Source organism: Eulemur rufifrons, chromosome 26 (assembly GCF_041146395.1).
Source record: "Eulemur rufifrons isolate Redbay chromosome 26, OSU_ERuf_1, whole genome shotgun sequence".
Lineage (NCBI taxonomy): Eukaryota > Metazoa > Chordata > Mammalia > Primates > Lemuridae > Eulemur > Eulemur rufifrons.
In genome coordinates this window covers 2,897,248-2,916,932 of record NC_091008.1, presented here as the reverse complement: position 1 = coordinate 2,916,932, position 19,685 = coordinate 2,897,248, and the positions used below count along the sequence as shown (strand labels likewise).

The following is a 19,685-nucleotide window of genomic DNA, read 5'->3' as shown; positions in this document are numbered from 1 at the left end:
TATAGCTAGTTAGAATGAAATTATTAATTCAAGGCATTAATTGTTAATTATTAAAATTATTAATTAAGGGCATTATTCTTTTCTGTTTTTAGGCTTATTTATTATTTAAATGTGGGGATACCCCCTACAAAGATTATGCTTAAAATATTAAAATACATATTTCAATGCAAACAATAAAAGTATACCAAAAAAATTACAGGATGATGAACAAAAAACAATACATCAGAAATAGGGATCACTCTTGCGACTTGTTATTAGATGTAATAATTAAAGTAATAACAATAATGGCTACCAACTGTCATGTGCTTATGACGTTCTGGGCACCCTGCTAAGTACTTTGCAAATATGACCTTATTTCATCGTCCTAACAACTTGTGAAGTATATATTGTTTTCTTGCTGAGAAAATATGGAGGTCTTCATTGGAGAAATGAGGCTTACCATAGGGAAAAATGGATTTCAACAGAGTCATGTAACTTGATCTAGGTGCACGGCCAGGTAATTGGCGGAGCCTGTGTTAATACACAGACTTCAGGATCCCTCGCTGGAATGATGATCTAAGCAGAGAGCGAGCAAAGGAAGAATTAGAGAAAGAAAAGATTGTAAGAAGCGAATGCTGTGGGTTACCAGTAGATAAATGGTGTCCAGAATCTGTTGACCTCCCCTTTTCAGGATTATCCACATCCGGGTGGATGAACTGATTCTAGCGTAGAAAAAAGAGAACCCAAAGAGGGTTCTGGAATACAAAACTTTGACCAGAATTTTTTGGCATTCACTTGATACTCTACTTTGTAGAAAGATATTCAAAATCTGGTCAGAGTTAGCCTGCTGGATATCATCAATTTTTATAAAGGCAGATCCATTGCATCATTAAATGTAAGATTTAGAACCAATTTAAGACTTATCGTTCCTCGCTGTTCTTTTGGGTATATTAAATGTTCTCCATATTCTTCCTGTTGTTACTCTGAGAGTATTTTGGAGGTTTCAACATGATTAGACAAGGACTATTTCGTGTAGTTTGTAGAAAACAATACACTACCTTTTCTAAAAATGATGTAGGGCAGCATCCCCTCCCTCCCTTTTAAACAAAGCTGTAAGTTAAATAGGGTAAGAGAAATCACTCCCATTTTATGTGTCACAGAGCTGAGCCCCAAGCAGTCACCATGGTGGCCGATCTGAGGTTCACCCCAGAGCTCCATGACTCCGGAGTTCACAGGCCGAACCATTGCGTGTGATACTTCCATTCACTATGTGGGATTTTCCAAACCCTAGATCTTGACGAATCACCTTGACTATGTTTGAGAAATCAGCTCTATCTAATTGTTATGTAACTTACACAGCAGCTAATGCTCTGTAGTTCCGCCCCAGGATACTGCTCTCAAGCTATGAAAGTGTAATTCCTTTAATCACTTTGCCAGCACGATTTTTTTAGGCTCCGATCTGGCAAACTTTAAAATGATGTAGCATTTGAATGACAGTCGTTAAATGCTTCCCCCCCCCCCCCCCCCGAAAGGCAGTCTTTTCATGTTAATTCTCAGATACTCAAAACTGCAAGGTTTTGAATTTTGGTTACTCGGTCTCTTAATATTAGCTGAATAGATTTCACAAAGCAAAGAATCATTATCAGTCCAGGTCCTAGCCAAAAACCGATGGCACGTTGAACTTTGGTCAATTTGGTTAGAGATTATAAAAGGTTCTATTTATACTATTGTGCATAGACTGTCGGGAGGATACAAGGCATAGTGCAGTATTTCAGGGCTAGTAACAGCAGGGCTCGTTATCAACGCAGACCTAAAAGGGGAGAAGTAGAGGAAGCTCCTAGAACTCCAAACTCTCTGGAAAGGCTGGGACGCACAGCCGGGTTTGGGAGATCTCTCAGAGAGTCCCTTCCCATTGGCCAAACCCAACCGGAAGCCAGAGGGCAAGGCAGCCCACCCACTGATGCCCCTTGGAGTGGCCAAGTCTGCAGGGACACAGAGCAGGGAAGAGGGGAGGGTAGAGCATGAGTCTGGAGGCACAAATGGAAGACAGAGAAATCCCAGCACCTCGGACCAGAAAGAGTGTTGTAATTCAGAGGAATTGTTTTTATTAGGAGGAAAGAATAACCTAGAGAGAGTGTCCTGGAAGCAGACACACAAAAGGCAGACCATTAGAATTCTGGATCAGTCAGAAGCTCCTGAAATCCTCACAATTGCTCTCCATCCATCGTTTTCTCTCATTGCTACCTACCTGGTCCACATCTCTCATCGTGACAATCTGTGCCTCAAATCACCACTTAATTTGTGTACTCGAGATTTCATTTTCTCTCTCACTTCTTACCTATTGTTACTTCCATTTTGCCTTGTATTTCCCAGCCACTCTGCTTTGTTTGATCATGCCACCCTAAAGAGAAATAAAATGTAAAAGACAGAGAGCACTTGGGGATTGCTCTGGAATCAGAAGCTACCCCAGAAGCATTAAGTAAGGTCAGAAAGTTTGATAAAGAACATAGCACATAGTTGTACCATATTGTATTTGACACAGTGATAATCCCATTTATTAATAATAAATTGCATCTCTGGGAAACAAATATGTAATTTGCAAAATGGTGAAAGATATTTGTGGAAAGCTTTAAAAGAATATGAAAAAACAACGCTTCTCTTTTACAAGCATCAGGGAGTATTTTTGGAGAATTTATGAAAGGACTGACCATTCAAAAGAGAGAACTTATCTTGACGAATCACACTAAGAAGGATTTTTAGGTTAAGAGTGTATTAGAACAACCAAAATGAAAATGATATAACCTAATATAATCCCCGAAAGTGGTTCCGGTGAGGAGGGCTTTAAAGTTCAAAAAATGCAATATACTCTGTTTTTCCATCTTCTTGACTGTGCAAACACAAGACCAGAAGCCAGTTTCGTGAATGGGAATCTCTCCTGCTCTCTCCCGTCTCTGTTTTGTCTTCCCCTTTCTCTCTCGCTCTCTGTCAAGATCTCTTTCCGACTTGTTTTCTGATTCACTCACCTTCTTTTCTGTCCTTTAACTAATTGCAATTCTATTACTTACTTACTGAGTCATCAGGATTGAGCTCAGGAAACTCCTTCTTTATGGTTGCAATGGATGCAATTGTGGTTTTAAAAAAAAGTTAACTTGGGTCTAATTCTTTAATTTTTTTCGGCAGGATGGGTTGACACCACTTCATTGTGCCGCGAGAAGTGGGCATGACCAAGTGGTGGAACTTCTGCTGGAAAGGGGTGCCCCCTTGCTGGCAAGGACCAAGGTGAGTCGTTATGGGTAAGATGGGATCCACAGGCCTCTTTAAGGCACATCTTTGATAATCTCCATTCTTCTTGAAATCAAAGCATCAGCCAGGCACTTTCTAGTTATTCAGTATTTGTGTGCCAGGAATAGGAATATATATCAAACTGATTTAAAATTATTAAAATTAACAAGTTTACGCATTGAGATTGTCAACATAAAAATAAACAATGTAGAGACAAATCTCTAAATTTAATATTTTGTTTGGGAAGAATTGCAATTTGGGGCATACACTTCAGACCGGGTGGTCTTCAGTGTATCCAAAGAACAAAGAGAAGGTTAGAGGTTAGAAGGTTATGAACAAGGAGAAATGTTACGTATTGCTCTTTGAGAACGTTCATTAGCACTAGTAAGGCTTTGGGGAACAGATGGGCAATGGCGGTAGGTAAAATTAGTCCTAGAGTTGTAGCAAGTTATCTCAGAAACTGTAGGTAAAGCTGGTTTCATGTTTTACAACAAGCAGTTTCATCAGTTAGGCTTGCAGAGAATTATATTCTTGGAGCAATGTTTTGTACCTTGAGTGATTTTTTTCCCCCTGGCTTCTTGACTCTATTTTGGCTGGGTATGACAAGAATGACTCAATTCTTGTGATCAACTTTCACAAGATGTATTGACTTATTCCTGGTGACTGTAATGTTCTCATTAGAGTGGTAGGTGATTCTTCTAGCCAGCCTCTCAGTTTGGTAACTGTAAACCCTCTATAATTTCCGTGTCTAACCTCCCACCGCCAGCCACCCCTTCTGTGTCTCTGCTGTTGATCTTATTCTAGAATTAAGGCTAAAGCTGTTTGGGGCAGTAGCAACGATGACAGATTTAGATTATCCTCCCATTTAAAAGCTGTGAGATCCTTGGCACATGGTCCACAGTGGGCTCACACTCTTCTAGACCTTACCTGCCTGCTCTCCCCAAGCCCAGTTCAAGTCTCAAGTCTCATAGGAATCACAGAATTTCAGAGCAACATGGACCTAAGAGATGACCAAAGTCTCCTTACCTTCCTTATCCATGTACTTACTCCTCCTTACCCTGTCTCCCTCTCTACCGATAAGGAAATGTTAGTAGAGAGATTCATTGAATGTGGACTTCTATGTATGGAATTGGATATAAATAATTTGAACATCATCAGCTATCACTTATTTTCATATATCTAACATTGCCCTAATAGTTGTAAAATCAGGCTGAATTGCCATATATACTATGCATTCATTCATAAAAGACATACTAATTTGTGCTTATGCCGATGATAGCATAATTATGAAAGTAAATGTTCTCTCAGCTTCCTTCTCCACCAAACATAATCTGGTATGTGTTCTGCTATTCCATGGAAATTAGTTTTACCCCTGACACTAATTGTGCTGAAGATTAAGAATTGACTGCGCCGTGTTTTGCAAAACCTGAAAATAATGGGGGAAAAAAAAAAAAACAAAAAAAAAAAACAAAAAAACGCGGACTTGGTTTGGTTTTGTTTTTGATGTGCAGAATGGGCTGTCTCCGCTTCACATGGCCGCACAGGGGGACCACGTGGAATGTGTGAAGCACCTGCTACAGCACAAGGCCCCCGTGGATGACGTCACCCTGGACTACCTGACGGCCCTCCACGTCGCCGCACACTGTGGCCACTACCGCGTAACCAAACTCCTTTTGGACAAGAGAGCCAATCCGAACGCCAGAGCCCTGGTAAACCTGGCCCAGTCCGCGTTAACTGAGTACAGATTGAGACAAGCAAACCCACATTCAGTGGCCAATGATGCCTGCCCCAGAATGCACGGTGACCGATATGTAGTTAATCCTGTAGTTAAGTCTGACCCTCCCCAAGTTGCCTGCCTACTTCGTATCTTCCTAGTTTGCTATGAAATGCTGATGAGCAGGGGTGTTTTAAGAGCATACCAAGGGAACATTCCAGAAACTAGCGAGTTACCAACAGATAGGAAACCTCTGGAGCGATGAGCAATTTGAAATGGAAAATGCAAGTTGAAAAGTAGGAAATGATAAAATAACTTCTTGATCCCTCCAGGTACAGGTAGAATATAGGTGTGAAAAAGTTGAACTTTATTAATCTCTTTTTGGGAAAAAAAAAAAAAGATTTTAAAATTGTGAATATATTTGACTATGTAAGATGGTATAAAATGTGAGCTTGGGAAGAGATTTTCATTATTGACTTGACTACCCAACCATAGACTGATGGAAAATGGTTATCTGGCATATTGCTGCTTTGGGAAGCATCTTATTTATTAAAATCACTCCAGGAATTGCTCAAGAGAAAACCACAGGAGGCTGTCCCTAGAACAGCTTCTCTGTCTCCCAAGGTCTAATGTTGAATAAATCTTTCTTGCTTCACTTATATGCTAACAATAATCACTGAAAGTGTTAGGCAAGCACTAATTTGTGCCTCTTTTTTCCTGATTCTCACACTAAAAGCAAATCCTTTTTTCTATATGTCTACATGGTTTATGTCAGTTAAGATTTGTCTTTAAACCATCAGTATTTGTTGTTATTAGAATAATAACAATATTTTATTGTTATTAGAATCATCAAATATTAAATATTATTTTTATTGGAATTTTCCCATTGGAATCAATCTATGAATAACAACCTGGGAAGCTAATGCACTTCCAGGGTTATGTGCAATGATGTGAGGATATTTATTTTCTCACAGGGAGTTGAAAATGTTAATTTCCAATTGGATGGTGGTCAATGAGCTTATAAAATATCACAGTCTAATAATTGCAAATATTTTAAGTGCGGCATGTGCATGTGGCTATTTATATCTGGCATATTACATAGCTCATACGCAGAGGAAATGACTTCACAAATTATTATGTCTGTCACTCCATTGTGAAGGACAAGATGTCATCAGCTTAAGTAAGACCATGTGCTTTCCTGAGAACTGCTCGTGTATGAAAATATTGACTGATGACCAGTCTATACTGGGACCTGCAAAACCGTTAACTGGCAGAATAGATACAACTCAACAAGGGATCGTTGTTCAAATAAACAGATAAAAAATATAATACATAATGAATAAGCAATGGGGCTAGTTTACAAATTTTTACTTAGTTTTCTCAATTCCTGGGAATTCCTTTGCCTAGTTCGCAAAGTTAGAAAGTACCTTGCAGACTTCTTCCCCACATTCCTTTACCCTTAAGGGTTCTCTTCTTCCAGTGAGTCCAGAAATTCTCTACACTTGAAAATATTCAGGAACTTAATAATCATTTCTGCATAAAATAAAATTTATCTGATTGGCATATATGGTATAAAAATGTAACATAAAACTATAACTTCTGGATATAAATACTATCAACATAAATAATGATTTCTAATTTGAAACCGCTCGTTTCTAAAGAAAACGGTAGCACAGTTGAAGATTTTATTACAACAAAGTCATGTCCTTAGATTTTTGAAGCACAATAGATGAACAATTCCTAAGCTCTGAGAAATGTCCAGAATCACCAGAAGGATACACACTTATTTTCAATGCATCTTCAAGTTAATTTCATAACCTGATCAATCAATATACCTTAAAACATCTTAAAAATTCTAAAATATAATTGCTCCTCTATTTTTCCTTCTTTAAGCAGTAGGTCCCGTATTTTTCTTCCCTTTTGTTCCCTCTGTAACCACACAAACTGAATTACACCCAGGCCCACCACATGTGAGCCAAGTTCAGTGCCTACAGGAACACGCCACCATTTTTCTTTCCAAGTCCCAACACCCGCAGGGTTTGGAGAAACGGTAGCGTTATGTGACAATGTGACATTATTGCCTGCAACGTGTCCGCATGGAGTTGCGTGAGAATGGTTTCTGCATGTTTTCAACTAACTTGATTGTCTTTTGCACAGAACGGTTTTACTCCACTGCACATTGCCTGCAAGAAAAACCGCATCAAAGTCATGGAACTTCTGGTGAAATATGGGGCTTCGATCCAAGCTATAACAGAGGTAGAGCAATGTTTCAGCTTGTCACGAAGCCTCCCTCCTCTGACTCCTTCCTCCCCTTCCTTTCACCCATCTCTGTCCTCTTCACTCAAGTTTTGATTTCTCTGAAGAAGCCCCAAAGCCCCACGGGTGCAGAGGAGTAAAACTGCTGTTGCTCTGTTTCGCAGTCTGGCCTCACACCAATACATGTGGCTGCCTTCATGGGCCACTTGAACATTGTCCTCCTTCTGCTGCAGAACGGAGCCTCTCCAGATGTCACTAACATTGTGAGTATGGCTTGGGTCAGAATAACCACAGGGAGGAAGAGCGAGAGGAGCGGAGCGTGTGGGTGTGTGTAGGTCTGTTTGTGTGGACGTCCCCAAGGTGAGCAGCCCAGCTTTGAGAAGGGCCCGCATAGTAACATAGTGTGGAAATAATGGCGAGCACCTCACTGCAAAGAACCTGGATAGGGTAAGACAGGTCAGAAAATAAAACAGAAGCTATAGAATGAGACGGTTTAAGCTTCCTGGTGCAGATGGATTGAACTTGCATCTTAAATGCATTTATTAAAACAAAATACATCCTCAAACATTTACCCAAGTAAATGTTAGTGCTTAGAACTAAAATGAATCATATTTTCAACAGCAATGGATTCGACTGTTGTTACTAATTTTTGGTATCTCATTCCATTTAAGTTATGGAACAGGATGTCTAATTTCACTTTTGACTTGTCTTCACTCTCAAATTCTTGTTTCTCTGTATTTTCCACACCGACTCTGTGCTACAGTTTCTGATGCAGGGCAAAACCCATTGTGGAAGTCAACTCATTTGATTTTAAATATTAGTTAATACCCACTCTTCATATTATTTAAAAATTGGAGCATAAAACCATTCAAGAATTTAAAGTCTGTTTCTATAAGTTTCCCTAATTACAGCTTTGCAAATTTTTACTCTATTAAGCATAAGAGTAATTTCACAATGTGCCAATTGGAGTTTAATTTCTAATCTCTTCTTAGAACTTTAAAAGAAATCATCATCTTCTTTTAAAGAGATGACCACCTTGCTTTTTTAAAATTAAGACCCGAACAGGCGTACATATAGGCCAGCAACTTCCAAGAAAAATACTCTGTGTACATGCCCACCTGGGTTTTTTTCTCCCCATCATTTCTAATTTGCATCCCAATTCCTACTGGATTACAGGAGCAATAATGATACTATGTTAAATTATGTTATCATGTTATAATAACATGTACCACTATATTCTATGGGGCATGTTATTGCAATTTCCTAGGTTAATATTTCTTAGGAGAGATTTTTACACAATCTTCAAAGAATAATCCACATAAAATGGTTGTAGGATTCTGCAGCCACTCTTAATTTGCTTCTTAACTAACCAATTCCAAATCTTTTGATGATTATGGAGTTCCAATCTGCTCCCCTCTGTTAAAAAAAAAAAAAAAAAAAGCTATAGAGGCTACATGTAGATTTTCAAATAAAAATATATAAAACATTATTTGAAACAATAGAAATCCAATGTTCTTTCAGATTCTTAAAGACTCCCAAATTTGGCAGTTGCTATATTGAACTTCCAACTGTTGGTCATTCTAAAGTCCTTCATTTTGTTTTATCTGTTCATTTGTCCATTACATTCTCTTTCCCTCCAGCTCACTCAAAACAAATACTTGAGAGGCACATACCGATATAATCCTCTCCCTGTCACGTTTCCTAGTTATTTTTTATTTGTTCATTTTATTCTTGTAAGATATGTCTTTCAGGAGAAGATACCTCTAGTTAGGGTTGCCCAGTAAAATATAGGACACCCAGTTAAATTTGAACTTCAGATAAACAATGAATTCTTTTTTTTTTTAGTATACGTATGTCCCATCAGTAGTTGAATTATACTAAAATGGTTATGCATTGTTGGTCTGGAATTAAAATTTAACTGGCCATCCTGTGTATTTATTTGCTAAATCTTAGAAATCCTGCATTTAGAGGACTTTAACTCTCTCTAGCAGGGGGATGCCTGTGAACTTGTGTATTCTCAGAACATGAGGATACGGCTACTGAATCCAAAACTCTCTGCAAGTCGATTAAGGAACGGTGTGAACATGGCTGCCTGCTTGCCTTGTGAGAGCTGGCCATTTCCTGACCGCAAAGTACCCCACCCTTGAAAGCCTCTGTGTGTTGCCTGAGATCATGTTGCCTCTTTGAATGCAATGCTGTGTGTTGTGCTTTGATGCTTTCCAACCTGACGCAGCCACGGTGGAGGTCGATGTAGCTGTCAGCAGAGTCAGTCTGAACACCTGGGAGGAGTGGCATGAAATTTATTTAGTCCCTGCTTTGGACGTGAGCGTACTCATTCTCTCGCCAGTCTTGTTTCTGTCTGAAGATTCACTCCAAGTGTGAAGGGTACCAATAACTCAGTCACGTACAGAGAAGCTGTACTGAAAAGCTCGTTTTTCCAGCAGGCTTAGAAATGCACTTTGAAGCCCAGAGTGCTGAACTGCCAGTTTACAAGGCATCTATAATCCACAGTGTTCATTGCCAACCAGGGAGGCCGAAAACCAAGCACTTGTAGAACTGTTGAGAGTAGAATGCAGGATGTTACAGTTTTCTCATCTTCCTGTAACAAACCAATGGATTCGTGGTAAAGTTCACGCTTTATATCATGCTTAAAAATTTCCCCCGATCCTTAAATTCCATTCGTTTATGATAAAAAAAAAAAAAAAACAAAGCTATTGAATAACATGGGATACCCAACCATCAAGAAATGGAAGTTATTAATTACAACAATATACACTATCCTTCATTTTCTTATTTATACCTATGTATAATCAATGATAATATAAATATAAACAAATAAGGGCAATTTAAACAAAAGTTTGTTACCCTGGAGTCATTAAACAAGAATTAAACATGGATCATTGTTAAAAAGTGGAGAAACTTTTTCACACACGTCACTTTTCTTTGAATAAAAAGTTTAAAAAGGTTTTATTTCAAATGTGTAAAAACCATAAAAAGTAACTTATTTTAAGTAGAAAATAAGGGTTTTAGAAATATTGACTAGTACTGGAAACAGTTTGTAGATTTTGAAAACCCCTTATTGATAAAGCTTAGCTGACAAAATAAATATGTAAATTCATCATTGAGTAGGAGCGCCTGGCACTTCTTTGACTTAATTTCTCATAAGGAAATGTATTCTTGCCTTGATTTCTACCAGCGTTAGTAAAATTGCTAGCCTTTTAGCCTTTGCCCTCTGTATCCATGGGTTCCGCACCTGTGGACTCAACTAACCTCAGATTGAAAATATTTAAAAAGTAATAATAATAATATAACAATTAAAAAATGCAAATTTTAAAAATACAGTATAACAACTATTTACATAGCATTTACATAGTAGTAGGTAGAGTCATCTAGAGATGATTTAAAGTATACCGGAAGAGGTTCATAGGTTATATATAAATACTACACTGTTTTATAGAAAGGATTTGAGCACCCTCAGATTTTGGAATTGGCGCCGGTCCAGAGGGATGATTTTAGTTAGAAGATCTTAGCCTCACCTATTTAGAGATAGATTTTAGATGATATAGAAAACAAGTTATTAATAGAAGCCCTGGTTGCCCAAAGAAGTAAACTCCAACCATACATCTGAAGTCTGAAGACAAAATAGTGCTTTTCCAATAATATGTCATTTTATACAACAACATACTCCAGATGGATTTACTTGACAAAAGTCAAAATTTGTCATCACAAAATAAGGCCATTAGAGGATAAATGAGTCATCAGCAAAGAAGAGCAAATTAGATTAGACATCCAATTTACTGTTTTCACAGTCAAATCATTTGACGTGAATTTCTCTTGACTTCAAAAGGAACGGATCCTAAATACTGGGGAAAATGGACTGAGCCTTATACCAAATTGAAGTCCCCTTACAGTTTCTAGATTTAAGGGTCTGTGTACTGTGCAAGGAATCAGAAGAAATTATTCACTGGAGTTTGTCAGAAATATCCAATGACCACAACTGACTTTAAAATCAATTTAGTTTATTTGGAATGGTTTGCTTTACTTGGTGGAAATCAGCCTTATTTTCTAGAATACTTGTGGCAAATCAATCTGTAGTAATTTTTACTCCAATATCTTGTTCTATGATAGCTGTGAAATTATTTGAATGGATGAAACCCTGCTTTTTTACAGCTATTATACATATGGTTTTAAATTACGCTGATTTTTAAAAACGTTTCTCTTAGAGGGAGTAATCACTGGCTTCTCTACGAGAAAATTCTCTTGATCTGTCCTTATCCTTCATGCACCATTTTCTGAGAAGTGTGTCATGCCTGGTGGGGAGTGAAGCTACTCGAAGAATGACGGGATGCCCAGGGCAGCCTGCCGCAAAAGATGACACTGTTGACAATGACTTTTCTTGTCTCTCAAATAACTGCCTGTAATTAAATCTGCTGATTAACTTTAAAGAGAGGACCTCCTGAGCAAATCAGATTTCTCGTATGAATCGTCACTGCCTACAAAGACACATCAGATGTAAAATAATAGTTTATTTCAGATTTAAATTTTGAAAAGAAATGATTTATGGATGGCACAAGTGATGTGATTTTTTGCCATGTAGTGACTTGATCTTCAGCACTTAGAGTCTCTCACTGAAATGGGATCAGGTGGTGACAACATAGTTAAGTACCACCATGACAGGTTTTTGGTTTGTAGGGTGAAAGATAACTTTATCACCCAAACCAATTTACTTACGTTATGCGAGGTTGATCGTGACATTAAACCTCAGGGTATCCCGGATGTTTGGGTAAATTTACAAGTTTGTTCTGGACTGGAAAAAAAAATAAATAAATAAACCTTTGTTCATCCTTATAAAGTTGGAGAAGATACAAAACTATATTTTTCCAGACTAAATAATTATGCTCTTTAGTAGATTTCTTAAAACCTTGGAAATATTGCTGAATTTCACAAAAGGGGCAACTTTGTACTGTGCCACCCAGAGCAGTGGGTTTATTTATGATTCGACGATCTTTGTTTCCTGGCAGCGTGGGGAGACGGCCCTGCACATGGCAGCCCGAGCCGGGCAGGTAGAAGTGGTCCGATGCCTCCTGAGAAATGGTGCGCTTGTGGATGCCAGAGCCAGGGTAGGTGCCGGTGCTCTGGGGCTGTCTCTGCAGTCCCTGAGTCCTAGCTGTAAAAGAGGGGGGTTATTCTTCAGTTCCTCGCTTTGAAAGTGCCACGCGCTGTAAGTGAAAGTGTCAATCCAATAACAGTTTTTCAGGCAAAAAAGAAACGCTATATAAGCAAATACACACAATGAAAAATGCACCCCAATTTCAGAAACATTAACATTTGAAAAAAACGTACAATTTAGCATCTAAGAAATATGACATTGACTAACATTTTCATGTTTTTTGACCTAGTAGAGCACTTTCACATACCTTTATGTTCATGAATTTTTAAATTTAATGTGTACTGTACAGACACTTATACATATTAGTTTATTTCTTGCTACCAAAACCAATCACAGTTCCAGTTATTCCTTACTAGTTACTTAAAAGCAAATTATGCTCAAAGTTATGATATTTTCCCTTCATCCATTTCATGTCCCTCCTTTTTATAATGATGCCTACTTTTCTTCTGACTCTGATTTTACCTATTTAGACATTCTGCATTTCCACTATTCCAAAACAGAATTGGGGCACTGGAGATTGCTTGATCAGACTTTTCCTGTTTCTAAATCAGTTCTAATTCCTTCACAGGTTGATTTTTCCTCCTTCTTTTTATTTTTTTTAACTTTCACTTCCCAGTTTCTTTTTTCATCTTCCTTTACACTGAATACACCAGTAATTTCTATCACTGTGCTGTATTTTCTATTTCCTTTTCCACTTTGTTCCGTTAACTTTCGCCCTAGCCTCATTGGGATTCTCATGAACTAGTTAAATGATTTTCTGCTTTCCAGACTTTCTTAATAACATTTGCTGACTCGCTGTATTTAATAGGCATGTTTTTGGTAATGGATTCCACAGATCTTCATGTAGAATCCGGTGATGAACTGGCAGGCTTGACACTACTCTTGTTTTGGTTTTCAATCTTTCTATCCATTGTACACGTAGCATAATTTATGTTCTTTGTTCATCATCATTTGTATGTTATGTTTTTATATGTTTCGAGCTTTTGTTAGTCAACCGTATTCTTCCCCTGCCATGACACATTTCTTGTTTTCTTTTAAGGTTACCTGGCTTTCGGCTCTGTTAAAAATATCTCTGAGGTCACCGAATGCACTCTGAATATCATATACTTCACTATTTTTACCAGAAATTGTGTTGATGTCCTGTTAATTTTTTGCAATCAGTATTTAATAACAAAAGTTTTCCATTTTTCTCTCTTAAAATGAAACCCTTTAATGTTTTTCTAATATTCAAATTTCAATTTTTTTCTACTTTATTGGAAATGTATGCATTTTTATGTATTTCTCCCAAATTTTCTATATTGATGTGACTTTTTATTATAGCCTCACACCATTTTGCATACCCCTCTGAAGCCCCTTCCCTGAAAACCCCACTAGTTACAGACTCTTTCCTTTGAAATCTTGACACTTACTTATTTATTTAACACATACATTCCATCAGTTCTACCTTTTTACTTCTCTTTTGCAACTACATTTAGTATCATGGTCTCTATATAGGAATGAGTAGCTCTTAATTCTTTATTCCTCCTAATTTAAATAGCAAATTTCCTGTTATCTTTTGTTTATTTTTTCTTTTCAGCTCTACCACCTGTTCTAAGATGCAACTGAAATTTCTTCCCCAAAGCATCTTCCTATTGTGAACAGGAAAAATATTAATACCATAGTCTCGTGAAGCCATGCTCTCCAGGGGCCAATATGCATAAACATTACCTGGGACCCTGTTAAAATGCATATTGTCACTCAGTTCTGCAGTTCTAGCAAACTCATGGGTGATGTCAGTGCTCGTGATCCTGGGATCATACTTTGAACTGCAAGGAGCTAGAGTTTGCCTTTTCACGTGTTCTATTTAAGGTGCACTTTCACCGTGAGTTTTTGATCTTCATTTAATCCTTTAATGTTTCCCTGGAACTCTTTGATTTAGTTAACATTCGTACAGAGCTTTATCCTTCATAAAGCATGTGAGCACAAATTATCTTCTTTTCTACACAGAGCGACCCTGTGTGGTAGAGTGGCTTAGGGTCCTAAAATTCAAGATTGTGCTGACTGGCACAGAGTTAGGATGAGAAAGGATTGCTCCTCTGGTTCTGTACCTTTCTGCTGACATCTTCACCTCTCATTTCAAATGCAAAGAGAGCCCTTATCTCTCCCATCCAAAGAAACCGCTGGTTTCTAATGAGTCACATTCTGTGTCTGAGCTGATGACTATGACCAGGATACAGGATCAAGCCTGAGCTCATGTCCATTCATGCAGCCCATTTATGAGATGGGGTGAGATGACTGGCAGCCCTTCCAGAGCCACATGGAATATGGGATGTCCACTTACCTCAAAAGAAGGAAGGCTGTTCCCAGAAGGGTAGAGGGGACATTGGGCGAAAAGATGGACACATCAATCTGCTCCATTTTACCTCTTGGTTTCCCAGCTCACACACAAACACACTTTTGAAAACATCCTCTCTTAACCTAATACCACTGCTCTAGAATTTATCCTTTCCTAAGGAGAAATAGTAAAAAAAAAATTATGCTCATGAGTTACTACATTGAGCTCCAAGGTCAAGATCTCTTGGATAGTCCGAGATCTTCTAAATCGGGTTAGAAATAATATTTCATGGTTATATAACCATAGGGCTACATCGTATTTTTGCATACTCACAATATATAACAAAAGAAACACCATATAATCACAATATCTAATTTCACAAGTGCAAGCAACAGACTCTAGTCACCAGTCCAGAACATCAGACGTACCCTAAGTTCCTTGGTCAGCCAATGTGTTTGCCCTGAGGCTAGCTCTCAGGAAGGTCTTTTCTTGTCCAGTGTCCTCAATGGACATAACTGGGAGGGCCACCAAGGCCTGCCCATCTGGGAGTTCTCTCGCTCTAAACTCATTCTGTTGGCACCGTTATGGGGCCTGGCATCTGCTCTAGGGATTGTGCAATCACAGGGTCGCTAGGCTTCAACTCACTTGCAATTTAGCTCAGGATTTTAGTTAGCTGCCAGTAGAGTTAGTTCCTGGGAACCCCATTAGCCGGTAACTAATAGCAGAAATCTATCAAGTTTTTGAACCTTGCCCCAGCCACCGTTATTTCTGTCTCCTTGTAAAAGGAGTTGGGGCCCAGCAAGTTTCCCTAATTGTGGTTGCCTTGGAGCCAAATCAAACAGTGGGCTGCAGTAGGAAAGCAGAGCTCGTCCGCCTCCTGCTGCAGGCTGTGTCCGCCACTGGTGCTCGATGGTGGGCGGATTATTGCCTCTCATACCCAGAAGAAGTCCAGGAATCAGGCTCCCCAACTTTTTGACCTCTTCCCATGAATCTTTTTCTTATTAGAAGATTTTTTTTTTAATTTCAAAATATTATGGGGATACCTAGGTATGGGTTACATATATTGCCTTGGTACCGCCTGAAGCACAATTCTCACGAATATTTATCTTCAGCATTTTCTCAATTCTTCACCTTAACTTAAAGGCACTTTTAAACTTGGGGCAGTAAATTCAACTTTTGCAATTCACCAGGGATATAATTGCCTCAACCTCAAAAGGTCTTACAGCCCTGGTTACAGGTTGAAAGATTTTCGTAGCAACATTTGTATGTTCTTTCTTTCTCCACTTTCAGATATGACTGTACCAAATTTTTTTTTAAAAAGTGAGCAAGACATCTTCTCAATATATATATATATATATAAAAAAAGTATGTTAATGCTCTGTGGTCTGAGAAGCAAGAAACAATAGTTGATAATTTGATGAGTTATGAAGCCACCGCCAATCAAGCATTGCCACTTCTCAGCTACGGATGAAAGAGTCATGAAAGCTCCAACTCTCCCCCTTACCCATCGGAAAACACATTTTATAGTGTGTCATTTCAGTACCCACCTCTGTCAAATTCTGCAGGATGGAGGTCTGAGAATGTGCATCACAGAAAGGACAGATGTGCAGCATAGCTATTCTCAAGTTCTTTGTTTTTTTTTTTTTATTGTTGTTGTTTGTTTGGCTAACCATTTATTTTTGTAACTGTTCATTCTCTCCATTGCTCTATTTTCTCCCCTGTACTTCAGAGAAAGATGGATCTTCTAATGTGTTCTCAATCTCCTTTCCTGTTGAGAGTCACCTCATCCTGTTAGTTTTCTTAGTGGCCATCTTACTGTGTCTATTTCTATAGGATGTGTGGGCAAAGAAATGTTGTCTTTAGAATCCAATGCCTGAACAGTTCTGTTTTAACAGTTAACTGACCTTGAACAATCCTTGAGGACTCACTCAATTCCTTTTACTTCCTTTGTCTGGAAAATGGTCTAATAATAATACATTTTATGCCTTCATTCCAGTTCTAGTATTAAGAATTGGGTCACGTATGCATCATACACGAAGAAAGTTTATAAATTGCAAATTTTCATAAAATCCCAATACTATTGCTGAAATCATTGTATTACTATTATTTATTATTTACTTCTCACCACCTTGAAATTCATGCAATGAATGTTAATTCATCTCTTCCTATAACTCCCTCTTTTTTTTTTTTTGGTTATAAATTTAAAATACTGCATTTTTTTCAGACAAATCTTCCCTGCTCTATTATATCTTTTCTCCATTCATTCCTGGCCTTGGAAGCTAGCCCAGCTTTCTCTTCCTCAGTTTTGTTATGCCATGCCCTTGGGCAGATGGTAAAGATACACCTCTTTTCATCGCTAGGGTTACACTCACTCTTCTTTTTACAAGAGACAGTGGTTTGGCCTGGTTCTCTTAACACTGAAAACATTATTCCTGACCACACATTAGAGTCAGGTGATGTCTTGAGCCTCCTCAAACTTGTCCTTCCTGTCCCTTAAACCCAGCTATATCCCCTGTTTTAAAACGAAAAACACTTGGCAAATCGTTCGCCCTATTTGCTTCTTGCCAGAGACCCACTTCATCTTTGAAGTCCCGATGCAAGTCCCAGACCCATCTGCAATGTTTCCTGAAAAAAAAAAAAAAATCTTTTTAAACCAGATCACAATATCTTCTTTATCCAGTTTCCCCTTGAAGAAAATGACCAGCATTTGTATCCTTGGCTTGCTGAATGGAGTTGAGAACAAAGATTTTCCAGAATCCTTGTTTCTTTTTCTCTTGATACAGTTCCCAGAATAAATCCTGTCTCTAAGTGGAAACTCTTGGATGAGAATCTAGGTCTTAGGACTTTTGGACTAGATTTCTTTCTTACTCAAAACCATGAGTTGGTTTTGTATTTAAACATAAGTGAGGACTGAAGCCTTAATAAGTTGAAAAATGTTTGGAGGTACCCAGAAAACAATGACCAAGTTCATGAAAGTACATTCTCTTAAAAAAAAATAATCTAAGGGAGATTTTTGTAACTAAACAGGATACCTCTATAGCAAAATATAAAAGAAGCCGTGGTCAAAGTAGCAATGATCTCCTTTTGGATGGGGGTTCCTAGAGATTCCAAGAAGACACCATGAAACGTCTAAGTGAAACATGTTAGCAGTGACGTTCGGTCTGCCTGGCACTAACTTTGCACTTGACTTGAGTTGTAGGAGGAACAGACACCTTTGCATATTGCCTCCCGCCTGGGTAAGACGGAAATTGTCCAGCTGCTTCTACAACACATGGCTCACCCAGACGCAGCCACGACCAATGGGTACACACCACTGCACATCTCTGCCCGGGAAGGCCAGGTGGATGTGGCGTCAGTCCTCTTGGAAGCAGGAGCTGCCCACTCCTTAGCTACCAAGGTAAGGAGAGGGGTATCACGACAACACGGACGGAGGGGCTTCCTCAGTCAGGGCCCTCTGCTCTACTGCACGTAGTATCAAGAGGGTAGATCTCCTTGAGGCCTCTAACTTACTTCTTCCTCTGAGTATTTCAGATTCACTGTCTGAATGATCGTAGGCGATTGTGAGATTCCATATAATGTCAGTAAAGAGTCTGAGTTCCATTCTAATTAATGCCAGTGCTGGTTCTAGTACAGGTATCTAGTACTTTAACTAAGATGATTTCCATTAAGCAAGGGCAACTTCGTCTTCCCTTTCCATCTTAAAATCTATAATGTAGTCACAAGAGAAAAAAAAAAAAGATTCAAATACATTGAACTGCTATTCCTAATGAGGAAGAGAATATCGCGTTAGATCAGCAGTGTTTGCTGTGAGTTGTGGTCCTACATTGAAGTTCACCTAATGGTGCATTTTTTGCAACCCTAGTATCGGCCATCACCTTTCTGGCTTTCTCATGCCCATTCTAATCTCCAGTCTCCATCAGCTACACTTGTGCCTGGGTATTTACAGTATCTCAACAGAGCTGGGCTGGAGCATCACACTTCATTAGTTGTTTACTGACATTGAACAAAGAATGTACACCAGCCTGAATTTTACTTAGGTTCAAAGTTGCATGATAGGGCGGAGTAATTTTCCATTCACTTTATATATTCTATTTGAAATTCACCATTTGAAGATGACTTAGAATAAAATGAACACACTCACCTTATTGGAACAACTTAAATTGAGCTAGTATAGAAGAGCAGAAAAATGAGACAAGTGAAGGTCTAGAACAAGTGAATTTACAGGGCAAAATAATTCCCAGAAATGTAACAGTGATTCACGTTAATAAAAAGACCATTTTAACTTGCTGATAATGAATAGGCGTATGTATGTATTGCATCCAGGGAGGTTTATAACTATGAACTAAAGCAGTGAGGCCTCATCTGTCCTCTTAGTAGGAGCAGCCCATTATGGCTTATCTGGTTGCTTGTGGCTATAAAAAATATTTTGATGTAAGAAATTGATAATTATTCAAATTCTGAGATCTGAAAAGTTGAAAGGATTTTAAAATTTCTTAAAAAAAAAAAAACAACCAAAAAACTAAGCAACAAACATTTAAAAGTAACAATAACCCAAGAGAGACTTGGTGATTGTCTTAAATATAAATCAAATAAATAAAATTAATATAGGTAAAATACAGAAATAGAGAATAAAACATAGTTTCTTGTCTTTCAAAGACTTCTTTAGGATTTAAAAAATTTATCTACATCCTTAGTAAATTTAGAGTAATAAAATAGAACCTGCTAAACAGAACAGTTTGACGGGGCAGCTGACTAGGGCTGAACGGGAGTTGATTCGTTATCATTAAAGCCATTTAAGTGTTTATAAATATCAGAGGGTGAATGAAATCCTGGTGAGATTAACATAGAGGAAGAAGGGAGATAGATACATGACTCAAGCGATGCTTTCTAATCTTGATTTTGTGATTCTATAGTAAGGATTCTATGTAATTTCGCCTAATAAGAGTTTCCAAATTTGTAAAGTAGTTGGA

General features: G+C 38.2%; 1 protein-coding gene across 50 annotated transcripts in view; it reads left to right on the top strand.

Annotated features, from left to right (window-relative positions):
- The window catches only part of ANK2 (ankyrin 2), a 386,902-nt gene that overhangs the window by 268,246 nt on the left and 98,971 nt on the right, over positions 1–19,685 (top strand). For all 50 annotated transcript variants that reach the window (XM_069459132.1, XM_069459141.1, XM_069459144.1 and 47 more), the window contains 6 exons: positions 3,160–3,258; positions 4,773–4,970; positions 7,133–7,231; positions 7,396–7,494; positions 12,253–12,351; positions 17,915–18,112. In XM_069459132.1, coding sequence (XP_069315233.1) covers positions 3,160–3,258; positions 4,773–4,970; positions 7,133–7,231; positions 7,396–7,494; positions 12,253–12,351; positions 17,915–18,112 — 792 coding nt within the window. The remainder of the gene's footprint in view (positions 1–3,159; positions 3,259–4,772; positions 4,971–7,132; positions 7,232–7,395; positions 7,495–12,252; positions 12,352–17,914; positions 18,113–19,685) is intronic.